A 15,106-nucleotide genomic window follows, 5' to 3' on the forward strand; every position below is an offset into this window, starting at 1 on the left:
TATACAAAAATCAGTTGCATTTCTATACAATGAACTATCAGAAAGAGAAACTAAGTAAACAATCCCATTTATGATAGTGTCAAAAAAAGTAAGATACTTAAGAATAAATTCAAGGATGTGAAAGATCAGTACACAAAAACTATAAGACATTGATGAAAGAAATTGAAGAAGCTACAAATAAATGAAAATATATCTTGTGTTCATGGATTAGAAAAATTAATATTGTTAAAATGTCCATACTACCCAAGCAATCTGCAGATTCAATGCAGTCTGTCAAAAATCCAATGGCATTTTTCACAGAAATAGGCAAAACTATCCTAAAATTCAAATGGAACCATAGAAGACCTTGAGTAGCCAAAGCAATCTTGAGAAAGAACAAAACTGGCATCATCACATGTCTTTATTTTTAATTATATAACAAAGCTATTGTTATCAAAACAGACATAAAAACAGACATAGTAAACCAATGTAACAGAATAGAGAGCCTAAAAATAAAGTCCTATATATATAGTCAACTAATCTTCAACAAAGTCTCCAAGAATACACAATAGGGAAAAGATAATCTGTTCAGTAAATGGTATGGGAGATAGTAGTTATCCACATGCCAAAGAATGAAATCGAATGCTTTTCTTTTTTTTCTTTTTGAGATTTTATTTATTTTATTTGAGAGAGTGAGAGAGCACATGAGCTGGGGGGAGAGGCAGATGGCGAGGAACCACATCAAAGTAAAAATTTTCTGCACAGCAAAGGAAACAAAATGAAAAGGCAGCCAATCGAATGGGAGAAAATATTTGCAAACTGTATATCTGTTAAAGCATTTATATCTAAAATATTTAAGAAACTCCTACAACTCAATAGCAAAAAAACAAATAATCTGATCAAAAATGGACTGAGGACTTGAATAGACATTTCTTTTAAAAAAGATATGCAAATAGCCAGTAGGTACATGAAAATGTTCTCTATATCATTCATCTTCAGGGAAATACAAATGAGTCAAAGTCACAATGAGATATCACCTCATACCTGCTAGGAGAGCTATTGTTATTATAATTTTTTTAATTTAATTTTATTTTTTTAGTGTTCCAAGATTCATTGTTTATGCACCACACCCAGTGCTCCATGCAATAGGTACCCTCCTTAATACCCACCACCACCCTCATCCATTTACCCCTTCTTTCAAAACCCTCAGTTTGTTTTCAGAGTCCACATTCTCTCATGATTTGTCTCCCCCTCTGATTTCCCCCAATTCACTTTTACTTTCTTTCTCCTAATGTTCTCCATGTTATTCCTTATGTTCCACAAGTAAGTGAAACCTCATGATAATTGACTTTCTTTGCTCATTTCACTCAGCATAATTTCCTCCAATCCCGTACATGTTGATACAAAAGTTGAGTATTCATCCTTTCTGACGGAGGCGTAATATTCCATTGTATATATGGACCATATATTCTTTATCCATTCGTCTGTTGAAGGGCATCTTGGTTCTTTCCACAGTTGGTGACTGTGGCCATTGCTGCTATGAACATTGGGGTACATATGGGCCTTTTTTTCACTACATTTGTATCTTTGGGGTAAATACCCAGTAGAGCAATTGTAGGGCATAGGGTAGCTCTATTTTTAATTTTTTTGGAGTCTCCACATTGTTTTCCAAAGTGGCTGCACCAACTTGCATTCCCACCAACAGTATAAGAGGGTTCCCTTTTCTCTACATCCTCTCCAACACTTGTAATAATAAAAAGTTAAAAGATTTAAGAAGTGTTTGTCAGAATGTGGAGAAGTGGAAACCTTTGTGCACTATTGATAACACTGTAAATTGGTGCAGCTATTATGGAAAATAGTATGGTGGTTCCTCAAAATATTAAACATAAAACTACCACAATACCCAGCAATCACAGTTCTGGATATATATCCAAAGGAAATGGAATCAGTATCTGGAAGAGATATTTGCACTCCCATATTCATTGCAGCATTATTCACAGTAGCCAACATAAGATAGCTGTTGTTAGTGGACTGGATAGAAAAAATTGTGGTGGTTTATATACACCCAGACACACACATGCAGGAATATATTATTCAACCTTAAAAAAGTAGTCCTGTTGTTTTCGACAACGCTGATGAAATGAGGACATTATGCTGAGTGAAATAAGCCAGACATAAAAAGAGAAATAATGCTCAGTCTCACTTATATGTGAAATCTAAAAAAAGGTCAAATTCAATGTAGTAGAGTAGAATGGTGGTTACTGGGGTGTAGGGAAAGAGATGTTGGTCAAAGGGTACAAACTTTCAGTTGTAAGATGAATGAATTCTGAAGACCTAAAACATGGCATGGTGACTATAGTTAATAATCATATCTTATATACTTGAAACGTTAAGAGAGTAGGTTTCAAGTGTTCTCACCACATATGCACAAAAATGGTAACTGTGTGAAGAGCTGGGTATGTTAATTAACTTGTTTGTGGTATATATATATTAGAACATCTCATTGTATACCTTAAATATATTTTATTTTTGCTTGTCAGTCATACCTCAGTAAAGCTGGAAGAAAGAAATACAGTGTTTTTAAACTACAACCTCAGATAGCATTAGGTTCTTAAAGGTACATTCAACTGGTGATGTATTATATATGCCATCAACTATAATTCACAGATTTTTAAAATATGTCCAAGGCTGTGGGAACAAAGGCCACAGACTCAAAGTTTAGAGGAGCACTTACTAAGTTACACCTAGGAAGTAATGGGGATGAGGACATATAAACTGTAGTCTCCTCAATTCCTAGATTGGCTTTTTATAGACGTTCAGTGTATATTCTTGAAAGAAAAGCATATAAGATTAGGCAGCACATTTCTTCCCAGGCACATTAAGTCACAAGATAATGATGTCAGAATGTTGTAAGAAATGTTATATTGCTTAATATTTTCTGTTGTTCTTATAAATGAGTTGTACTTTGAGTGGTATTTGTAAAGAATGATGATAACATGCTTTTGAAAGAGAAAGATTTCAGGATTTGGCCAAAGGAAGTAAAGCACAAAATTTTAACAATTTGAGACTACTTTTTCTCTAATTGGCTGTCTTTGTGACATTGTAACTCTTTCTATCTATGTCATCTGATTTCTTTCTTTTTTTTTTTTTTAAGATTTTTTTTTATTTATTTATTTGACAGAGAGATCACAAGCAGGCAGAGAGGCAGGCAGAGAGAGAGGAAGAAGCAGGCTCCCTGCTGAGCAAAGAGCCCGATACGGGGCTTGATCCCAGGACCCTGGGATCATGACCTGAGCTGAAAGCAGAGGCTTTAACCCACTGAGCCACCCAGGCGCCCCATGTCATCTGATTTCTTTCTCAACTATTATTTTGTATTTCCTCAATTCTGAATTTATAACAGTTCTGTAATTAAGCACAGTTCTTTGAACTTAGTCCCATAAAATTACATCTGTTTGTATGGGCTTTGCTCATTCTTCTGATAAATCCAGATTTTGTTTCTTCATACAGTGTTAATAGAAAGGTTTTATTTATCATGCCAAATTCACAATACTTTGGCACTGTACCAGAAGCTTCCTTTAGGTCATTAAAGGTAGTTCATGAATATATTCTAAGACAGAGGTTGGCAGATTTTTTCTATTAAGGGCCAAATAGTAAATATTTTCGACTTTCCATGCCATAAATCCCTGTTACTACTATTCAGTTCTGTCTTAGTCACACAAAATTAGCCATTAATAATATATAAATGAACAAGCTCAACTGTATTCCTCTAAAACTTTATTTACAAAATTAATTGGTAGGCCAGATTTGGCCCATGGACAGTAATTTGCAAACTCTTGTTTTAAAGCAGTCAGAATTCTTGTTTTTAATTGTTTAGTGCTGAGTTTTTCATGTGGATTATAATCCAAAAAATAGTACTCTAAAAGTTTCTGGATTATCTGAATAACTGCTTTATTTAGTTATGTGAATATGGTGCTGTTTTACATTTCGGATTGAGTGAGGCATTTTTCCTCTTGCACATACTCAAGCTAAATACTTGTTACTGTGGAACACTGAATGAGTAGAGGCTTTTACAATAGTTGGAATAGAGAAAAGTGAAATAATTGAGGTATTACCTGAAACATAGGAGTGCATGCATGCAGAGCATCATAGTAATAAGAGAACTGACTTTTCTAGCTTCCAGACTTTTAACTTGCATTATCAGTAACTGTGATAGTCAATATGAAATGAAGTATTTCTTTTCTTCTTGAGTATAGCCATGGCCATATACCTATTTGATACAGATTTCAGTAAAACCCCAGAGCTGACTTGATCTGAATGTGACAAAGGCTATAGTGTTTCCAAATCACTCTTACTTAAAATTGACCTTGGAATTTGTGGCAGAGCCTGCGGTTGCTTTCCCAAATCCCTTGTTACCTTTTCCTTCACAAATATAACCCTGGGCATGGGGGTCTATGTGACCAGCTGGAACATTTTTTTCCAAACTCCATTTTGATTAGGAGTGCTTATGTGAAACTGTGTGCCAGTGAGACACCAGTAGAAGTCACTGGATGGTGATTCTGGAAAAACTTGTTAAAATAGAGTCAGCTTGTTTGACAAGTACCCTTTTATCCTCTTCTTTTCTCCCTCATCAAATATTGATGCCAAACCTGGAACTGTGCCAGCTATCTTTTAACCTACCTGGAAGGAAAGGTCAAGAAGACTGTAGAGTCCTCTGGTACTTGGCTGCTGCTCCAGCGTGGACTTACCTAACTCCAAACTTCTGGTTGAAGAAGGGGGTGTGGTGGTGGGTGAGGTAGAAAACAATCCTATCTGTTTTAACCATTACTATTTGGCTTTTTATTACGTGCAAGTGGCTCAAGTCTCTTACTTACTTACTTACTACTTAAAGAAGTAACTTGAAACAATATGAAAGTTGAGTTGTTTTTATTTTGTGCTTTATTCTTAGGTTTGTAAATGTATTCTCATTTTTGAAATATTTTCAGGCGTTATTTACATATAATTCAATAAATCTAAAGCCAGGCAAAAAAGGAATTAATAAAGAATTCCTATTATATTCTATTATACTCTGAGAGAGGCTCTCAATTTGTAATAAATTATTTAACTTATTTCTCCATCTACTTGTCTACATTTAAGTATCACTGATGTACATGTCTTTATTAACAAAGCAATTTTGGTACTATTGAATCATTTTTTCTACCTTTAAAATCACTTTAGGATAGATTAAGCAGACCTAACTTACTTCTTAGTTTCTTTTTATATAAACTGTATTTTCTTTGTAACTCTAATATATTCTAATGAATGTTACCGTTTGTTATTGTCTAATTAAGCCTTAAAAATCTTCCACTAATTGCTGTAGGAATAATCAACTCTTTAGACCTGAAGCTTTATAAACAAGAATAAATAATTGTGTAAAAGCTAATATGTGATACAATGGCCCAGTGGGAATTATTATACATCCTGAAAACAATAATAATTCTCTCAAAACAGCTGATACACACCTTTTTTAAAAAGCCATCTAGGCGAATACAGAGATTTTTTTCCTATTTTGCTCTTATTAGTAAAAGTTATGGGGCAATTTTGTGCTAATGAAGTCAGACTAATGAAGCACAATATTTTCAAGGTATTATCAAGCATTAGGGACTAGTTTAATTTTTTTAATGCTCATGAACAGAAACAGCAATTCTTTTTAAAAACTTACTTGGTTTTTGGTATACACATAGGATTTGTTCACATTACCTCACAACTTTTAGGTACCTTTTATGCCCTTTCTGTATGACTCGTGTTTCATAATGGGTAAAAAGAGCTAAAAGAAAACAAAGCACTGAATATCATTCTAACTTGGTTGGTTTTTCTTTTTTATTTTTTTGAGATTTTATTTATTTAAGAATGAGAGAGAAAGCGTGCATGCACAAGCAGGGGGAGGAGCAAAGGGAGAGGGATAAGCAGACTCCCTGCTGAGCAGGGAGCCCAATTGCAGGGTTGGATCCTAGATGCCAGGATCATGACCTGAACTGAGGGCAGACACTTAACTAACTGAGCCACCCAGGTGATTTTCAAAGTCGTAACAGGTGTAGCACATGTGAGTTGCTTTACCTAAAGTCTTTCTTCTCTTACTTTCCTATTAACAGACTCTAGAATTCTTTAAGGACTCTTTTCCCTGTGCTTCTGAACATTGGTGGGTAAGGATGAATTGTCTGGAGCTTACTTAGGATGACAGAATAGAAAGATGATATGAATGGGCTGTGGAATTAACCACCCTGGAACCATCCCACTCCAGAATTTCCTGTAATGAATTATGTGATATATTAATTATTTTTCATGATTAAGCCATTTTGAATTGAGTTTCTATTCTTGGCTTGCATCCTAAAGGAAACATTGTTTATAAAACCAGTTTTTAAAGTCAATCTCATATCCTTTTGTTTTTAATGCCTAAATTTGAAGCTCCTGTTCTCTGTAAGTCCCCTATATCTATTGCCAGTATTTAGTTACTGACACTGAGCATCGTTATTTGTTGAACAGAACTTACCATCAGCAAAACAACAATAAAGTTTTTATGGTATCTTTCCATTTACAGAGCACTCTCTTACCTCATTTGATCACAGCTCAGCCTACTTGCCTTAGTCATTTCATAAAATAGATGAGATGAGGAAGCTGGATATAGAGGTCTAGGATATATTTAATCATATACTTGCAAATAAAAGCACTGCTTTAAGGTTTTACAGAAATCCAGCAGACTGGTTTGATATGCAACCAAAATAAATACTGTTGTTTTGTAATTTTAATTTTAAACAGAAATTTCTGGCCCAAGGACAAGAATCACAGACTCAGATCAATTGTTTGAATAATTCCTTTAGAAATCTTTATTTTATTTTATTTTATTTTGTATATGTCTAAGGTTTACTTAGCTTTAGTTTCAGATATCAACATGTGTAACATGTGATAATAACTTCAGGGTATCAAGGGAAAAAAGATGTCCAAATAGTGGTTTTATTTTTATTTTTTTTTTAATATTTTGTTTATTTTTTTGACAGCGATCACAAGCAGGCAGAGAGGCAGGCAGAGAGAGAGAGGAGGGGAAGCAGGCTCCCTGCTGAGCAGAGAGCCCTATGCGGGGCTCGATCCCAGGGCCCCAAGACCATGACCTGAGCCGAAGGCAGAGGCTTAACCCACTGAGCCAGCCAGGCGCCCCAAATAATGGTTTTAAATGTGAATCTGGGGCATATGCTAAAAACCTTAGGTACAGATTTAGGACTTATATGAGTATCACTTCAAACTAAGAGAATGGATGTGAGCCTTAGGAATAGAGGTAGAACACAAAGAGAAGATGATTATAAAGGTTGAACACCAAACGAGGTGGGTGGAGGTGGAGGCATAGAGTAAAGAGATAGAGATTAGAGTTAGGAGGAGAATCAGGAGCATCTGGGAAGCCCAGGAGAGCTTTTCCAGAAAGTGGTTCTATCCCAGGGGTCTATGAAGAGGCCAAGCTAGAGAAGAGCTGAACTTGAAGGTTTCCTGACTATATGTGTGTGTATGTATGTATGTATATATATGTACGTGTATATATATATACACATATATATATGTGTATATATATATATACACACACACTTGTCATTTGCCAAAGCAATAGAAACAAGAATTTAAAAATATATATAGTTTTAGAGATTTTATTTATTCATTTGAGAGAGAGACATCAGAATTAGGGGGAGAGGCAGAGGGAAAGGGAGAAGCAGACTCCCTGCTGAGCTGGTTGCCAGACATGGGGCTCAATCCCCAAACCTGGAGATCATGACCTGAGCTGAAGGCAGACACTTAACTATCTGAGCCACCCAGGCACCCCTAAAAAAATATTTCCACCTCAGTTTTTTTCCTTTTCTTTTTCATCCTGTCACATGCTATATTGTACACTTTTGGGATTTTACACAAGATCAAGAAAGGTTAAATCTAATGTTATTTGATATGTGTGTGTGTACACACACACACACACACCCATGCTTAAACAAAATATTTCTAAAAGGCTACACAAGAAATTGGTAACTTTGTCATTTTCAGAGCAGCTAGTATCTGGGACACACTTGACGAATAGAGATTGGAGAAGGACTTTCCATATTTGTACCTCTTGAATTGTGTACATGTGGATATATCCCTTGTTCAAAAAATAATATTAAAGCTAAACAAAATAAAGGCCATTTTATTATGTTGAACTTTTGTAGTTATGAGGGGAAAGTATTTTGAGACTTTGCCCTGGCTGCAGAAAGTATTGTGATTTGATCTTCTGAAACCATGGTCCCTGTAGTTCTGTCTCTGGGGAGAGTGCGTGAGGTTTGTTCAAGTTGCATTAAGTTAGCACTGGTCAGGTATATATATAAAAGCGTAATATGGTATATAATATAGTTTAGTATATAGATGGTTGATTGTTCCTCAAGGACAAACTGTGTGTAAATATCTAGAAGGTTAATATTTTCCCAGAGGAAATAGCCCACTTCTGAGGCCAAAACGTGCATGGTAATTGACTAAGCAGACTTTGTGGTCAGGTACCAAGTCCTGGTTTCTGCACTTAGCATTCCAAACATCTTACATATGTTCATCTTACATGTGTTCACCTCACTGAATTGTCAGTGTTGCCAAAATATTCTCTGGCTGTTCTCTTGCTGTAGTGTTACCAAAATACTCTTTTGCTGCTTGCTTTTTACAGACATGATATGTTCAAGAAATATGGGTGTTAGTTATTTAAAAGGTGGGTTTTTTTAATATAAAGAAATTGGAGAAAAGCTTTGAGTTAAACACAAATTGTTCAGTTCTGTGAGTCTTAGATTAGAAATTTAGCTGGTGGGTAAAATGATTCTCAGAAAACTATAATGCTGTTTAGCTTTCTCTCTTCTAGCTGTGTGAAAATTTGAGCTAAAAATAGCAAACACCGAGCATGTGCATCCAAAGATATGGCTGCTGCAAACACTGGAATATATATGTCTTGATACTGTAAGTGGATGATTAATATAAGGAGCCTCAAGCTTTTGGAAACAACTCAGTGAAATGAAAAGTTGCTTTTTGATGTCTGTAGCCAAGCTGGATAAATTATAATTCAAGCAGTTAACATGGATTTGGAACAAAGAATATTATTTATTTTTTGTAACACTGGAAAACTGAACTGCTTGTAAAATTCAGATAGAATTATATGGCTGTTGGCACATCACACCAGGCTTGGCAAATACAATAGATACTCCTTTAAAGAAGGAAGTTTACTTTTTAACTATAGGTTAAAGTACCTGTAACTCACATTGTGCTTGCCATTTCCCAATGAGAGAAAAAGCTATTTTTATTTCTGTGGATAATTACAGTTATGGCTGTAGTCTTTTGATTACAAAGTAAAATTTAGTTTCAATCTAATGTGGTGTAAAATTTCTCTGAAGTGAGAAATTGTATTGGCCATATTTTCACTTTTTAAATTATGGTAACGCAGTTAGGCCTTCATCAGTCAGCTTCCTTGTTTTCTTTCGAAGTTTTGACCCCTTGCCCACTCTTAACGTTTCCAACATGTTCTATGCTATTGCTCTATTTTTAACCTTTTTTTTTTTTTTTTGCTACCAAAATTTCTTTTTAATTACTCTATATCTGTTGACTCCCATTTTTTGCTGCCCACCGTCTTCTTAACCACTTTTGCAATAACGCTTACAAGTAAGCTCCTGGTAACTTTTATGATGGCCTTTTAGCCCTCATCCTTTGCAACATCTCTGTGGCATTTGGACACTTAACCCATTTTCTCTGTTAATGTATTTCCCCATGGCTTCTTAAACCCTAATCCCTGTTCTCTTTCAACTTTCCTTCTTTCCCTTTTTTTCCTAAATGAGGTTGTTTCCCAAGGTACTAGCCATGAAAAATTCCTATCTTTTTACAATTTACACATGAGAACCTCATTCATTTCCGTTTTCTCTATGATCATCTTCATGCGTAGCTCCTTTCTCATTTTTAGTTATTGTCTTCACTTGATTCCTTAGTTCCTGATCCACACTTCTATCTGCCTGCTAGATATTTCACTCATAGGATCAATAAGATACTTAACCTGGGCTATTTATACTATTCTGTGTTTTTAAAAAAAGTCTTCTCTGGGCCCTAGTTTTCCTGCCAACTACTACCATGTTTCTCTGCTTCCTTTTACAGGATAATTCCTTGCGCCAGTAATCTCTATTTTCTGTTTCCCTTTTCTATCTTCCCATTCTCTCTTGAACCTACTCACAGGAGGCTTTTGTCTCCTACCATTTTATCAGCGTTGCTCTTGTAGAGTTATGAATGATCTCTTCCCAAATCAAAGGGCCAATTCTCAGACCTCATTTTACTAGATTTTTTTTAAAGAAGCCTTTACTATAGTTGTTCATTCTCCCCTTCTCAAAAGGATGTCTTTATTTGGCTTCTAGGGCATCACATTCCTCTTATATCTTTTTATATTAATGGGCACTCCTTCTCAGTCCTTTTTGCTGGGTCCTTCTCCACTTTTACCCCTATTTGTTGGAGTCCTGCAGGGTTCAGCCATAGCTCTCTTCTCTTCTCCCTATACTCTTATTTCTTAGGTAATTTCAGTTAGTCTCCTGACTTTAAAAATTATGTTTGGTGTTCTGCTTTAGAAGAGTGTTAGTACCCCCTCTCCTTTATTACCTCTCTTTAATTTTTCACTTACCGATTTTCAGAATATGTCCCTTTTGCTTCTAGAGTCCTTAAGTAGAATACACAGCACCCATTATATTCATGGATATGAACCTTCATTGTTGACAGGATTTCCTTTTTATCTTCTCCTGTTTTGAATCTGTGTTAAGGTGTGTTTTTTGTTTGGTTATTTTCGTAAGCATTTTTCCTCCTCTGGTTTACTTGTGTTTTATAATCTTGGAGATATTGGTTGGCCTCAAATATCTTTTTGCTGTTGCTTACAAATAAGGGGAATCTTGGCTAGATAAAAGATTCATGAGTTCTGCTTTCTTTTTAGGTAGTCCAGATCCTCCTTCATGGTTTTTTAGCTTCTAGTGTTGATGATAAGAATGCCATCTTGGTTTTTCCATTTATGGATGGTTGTTCTTTCTGTCTGAACATTTACAAGGTTTTTTCCTATTCTTTAGATCAATAATTTTATAATGATATGAGTAGATATTTGTCTTTTCTCTTCCAAACTGAAACGTAGTTACCTTTTCCAATTAGATATTTTTTCAGCCTGGAGAACTTTTCTTTTATTACTTACTTAATTGTTCCCTCTTTTTCACATGGTGTCTTTTCTCTTTTTGAATACATATTTTTCACATATTAATTTTTTGGGTCTATCCAAGTAATGTTTCTTTTCTGTTACTATTATCATTTACTTAAGTCTGTGCTCTGTATTTTGAGATAATCCTTGCACTTCATCTTCCCATCTACTTAATTAGGTGTCAATAATGATCTTTTTTTAAATTCATGTGCTTATTTTAATAGCTTGAAAATCATGGTTTTAAGCTTCAGTGTGTATGTGTGTTGTATTAGAAATTATGTAAATGCTCTAACAATTTTAGTGCAAGTCTTTTCTTTTCTAGCACTTCCTTTTTCAATAGGTACATGTTCTGATTATTCAGTCTTACTCTGTTCTTTCATATGTTGGAGCCTCTTACATGGTCCTTTGTTTTTTTTTATGATGGCTCACTGAAAATCATGTCTGGTTGTTGAACTGTCCTTAACTGCAGGAATCCTGGAATTCATAATAGGTACAGAGCCTGAAGTGTAAGGACAGCCCACTAGAGAATCCTAAAGGAAGTGTAATGCTCTCTAATCTACTTGAACTACTCTCCTTCTAAAGTAGGGAATACTCATCTGTTTTATAATAGGAAAATACAGCATATTCCAAGAGATTAGAGGTAATTTTACCATGGGGGTCTTCAGATACCTGGAAGCCAAGTTATTATAGTGATGCTACTTTTCAGTAAGTTAGCCACCCATGGGACAATGTAACTGTACACCAGTTTGCTCTGATGTTACCTCACTAGAGCCTTAAGATGTATAATAGTGTGCAGGTCTCAGCAGCTGCTTAACATTAGAAAGTTCAAGAACTTGGAGTTGGCATAGAAAGGAAAAAGCCACAGTCAAGTTGTCATGTTTCAGAATACTTTCAACCCTCACTCATTCCTGTGCCATTTAGTTTCTGATAACTTTCAACTTTATTATATCTCCAGTCCTTACCATTCCTTTGACGCACATATGCTGTTGTCTACTCAACAGTTCATCTTGGTAATGTAATGGATACAACCTTTGTATCCATTTGTATCCAACAAAGGTTGTATGTTCAATGCTTGATTGTCATCACCAAACCTACTTCTCCCAAGTCTTTCTTATCTCAGTGAATGGCATCTCTACCATTTTTTATGGTTAATTGCATAAGTCAGTATCTTAAGATTCATTCTTTTTTTTTTTTTCATTTTATTTTATTTCCTTTCAGTGTTCCAGAATTCATTGTTTATGCACCACACCCAATGCTCCATGCAATACCTGCCCTCCTTAATACCCACCACCAGGCTCATTCTTGACTTCTTTTATTTTTACATCCACATTCCAATTAATTCACAAATCCTATTGGCTGTTCTTTCAAAATGTACCTAAATTGATCACTTCTTACACCTCCACCTCTACCACTCATTTGTACATCATTGTTTCCCTTCTAGTCTACTGCAGGTGCCTCCTCAATATTCTTCCTGCTTCTGCTCTTGCCCTCTACAGTTTATCCCCTATGAATCAGAGTAATCTTTTTTTAAAAGGTAAAATGTTGCTTCCCTCCAAAGGATTCTAAGAAAATCCAAACTCTGTGCAGTTGCTTACGAGGCTCTCCATGCCATAAGGCTCTCCCAACTGTCTTCCAACCTTATTTTCTACCATTTTCCTGACTTAGTGCATGTTAGTCTCGTTAGCTTCCTTGTTGCTTCTTAATTACTTGTTCCTTCCTTATCTCAGGCCCTTGCTCTTATGGATCACTTTGTTTAAGAATACTCTTCTTCCAGATTTTCTCACAATTCCCTTCCTCATTAAATTCGTGTCTTGGGGTCACCTGGGTGGCTCACTGGATTAAGCCTTCGGCTCAGGTCATGATCTCTGGGTCCAGGGATTGAGCCCCACATCGGGCTTTCTGCTCAGCAGGGAGCCTGCTTCCCCCACCCACCCTGCCTCTCTGCCTACTTGTGATCTGTCTGTCAAATAAATAAATAAAATCTTTAATAAGTTTGTGTCTTGCTCACATGAATAGACATTTCTCCAAAGAAGACATACAAATGGCCAACAGGCACATGAAAAAAATACTCAACATCATTTGGCATCGGGGAAATAGAAATCAAAACCACAGTGAGATACTGCTTCACACTGGTCAGAATGGCTAAAATGAATAACTCAGGAAACAACAGATGTTGGTGAGGATGCGGAGAACAAGGAACCTCCTTACACTGTTGGTAGGAATGCAAACTGGAGCAGCCACTCTGGAAGACAGCATGCAGGGTCCTCCAAAAATTAAAGAGGAGAACTACTCTATGACCCCTCAATTACACTACTAGGTATTTTTCTAAGGGATACAAACATAGTGATTCAATGGGGGCACATGCACCACAGTCTTTATAGCAACAATGCTCGCAATAGCCAAAGTATGGAAAGAGCCCAGATGTCTACTGACAGATGAATGGATGAAGAAAGTGTGGTGTATATATTGCTCAGCCATCAAAAAGAATGAAATCTTGCCATTTGCAATGACAGGGATGGAACTAGAGCGTATTATGCTAAATGAAATGTCAGTCAGAGAAGGGCAAATACCTTATGATTTCACTTGTATGTGGAATTTAAGAAACAAAACATATGAGCAAAGGGAAAGGGAAGGGACCGCACATGATCCTGACCACACCTGCTATTCTTTCTTTTTGCTCTTTGGATTTTCAGTTTATGACCCCTATCTTCTCAATTTTCAGTGGATAGAATTTACTTCTATAGGTGAATAAGAAAGAATAGTGAAGAGAAAATTTAGCCAAATAGTAGAACCCAAAATTCATCTTGAAAGTAGGCTTAGCATATATAATGCAGCGTAGAAAATTGTAGATATAACATGCTAATACGTGGCTAAGATTTATTTTCTTGTGCTTTAACATAGTATTCTTCTAATCTCTAAAGGCCAATTTTAAGATTCATTAGTAAGGAGGGAAGTCATTGATAAGTCATTTGCCATTTTGCCCTCATTTTTGAATGGTTATTCTAACTATCTCCATGGATGGACGTGGGAAACATTTCTGAAGCTCTAACCCTCCTGCATACCCATGTGCCATTGGCAGCTGGAGAGTCTTATAAAATCAGCACTGGCCCGTGTTCTCAAGCACATTTGTAGACACCTCTCTCTGGATTAGTGCTTTAACATTTGTAAACTGTTTTCTGGCAAGCTACTTAGAATTTTTAAAGTGATTGACTTTGATCATTAAAATATTAACTTGGTTTTATTTTTATTTTTTTCCAGATGTATGGTGGCTGATGAAGTAAGTGTTTTCATGATTTTTATGTCTTTTATAAAATTCCACAACCAATTTTTAGTGTCTGCTATTTACTGTGTATTCTTTGTCTTTCCGTATGACTGTATGTCTATATATGGAGAGAGAAAGGGGACAAAGAGAATGAGAATGAGAATGAATGTGTCTGTATTTGTGCATGCACATATTATGCACATGTAGGTGTGTACATGAAACCTATTATTATTAACATTAGTGATACAAAATTTTATGTTGTTGGCAGAAAAAGCATGAATGTGCTTTAAAATTCAGCCTCAGATGAAACTGAACTCTTTCTTTGGTCATAGTACTGCTTGCTTAAAAGTTGAATTTTTAAAAAATTGCTCTAGAAGTTATTGTTAATTGTTCCCTATTAGTGTGAAACATAATATTAAAGTATTATTTTATTATCACTAAACAAAACAGTTTGATGCATTTAAGTACCATGTACTTATATATAATAATGTTTTCTTGCTGAAATGGATGTTCTTGTTATATAACCATTCTTTGTTATATAAACCATGATACTCTTTACATACATTCTCAGTAATATGAATCAATAAGTTCGAATTTTTATTCAGTTTGAGAAATGTGTTGCTGTTTTCATGATACCT

The 15,106-nt window shown here is 35.5% G+C and overlaps 1 protein-coding gene across 3 annotated transcripts in view; it reads left to right on the plus strand.

The window, feature by feature from the left end:
• Positions 1-15,106, plus strand: part of ZRANB3 (zinc finger RANBP2-type containing 3) — a 312,440-nt gene that overhangs the window by 102,344 nt on the left and 194,990 nt on the right. For all 3 annotated transcript variants that reach the window (XM_032856167.1, XM_032856166.1, XM_032856168.1), the window contains exon 3: positions 14,465-14,483. In XM_032856167.1, the coding sequence (XP_032712058.1) occupies positions 14,465-14,483 (19 nt within the window). The remainder of the gene's footprint in view (positions 1-14,464; positions 14,484-15,106) is intronic.

The sequence above is a fragment of the Lontra canadensis genome, unplaced genomic scaffold (genome assembly GCF_010015895.1).
Source record: "Lontra canadensis isolate GAN:19392208 unplaced genomic scaffold, GSC_riverotter_1.0 scaffold11, whole genome shotgun sequence".
Classification (NCBI taxonomy): Eukaryota; Metazoa; Chordata; class Mammalia; order Carnivora; family Mustelidae; genus Lontra; species Lontra canadensis.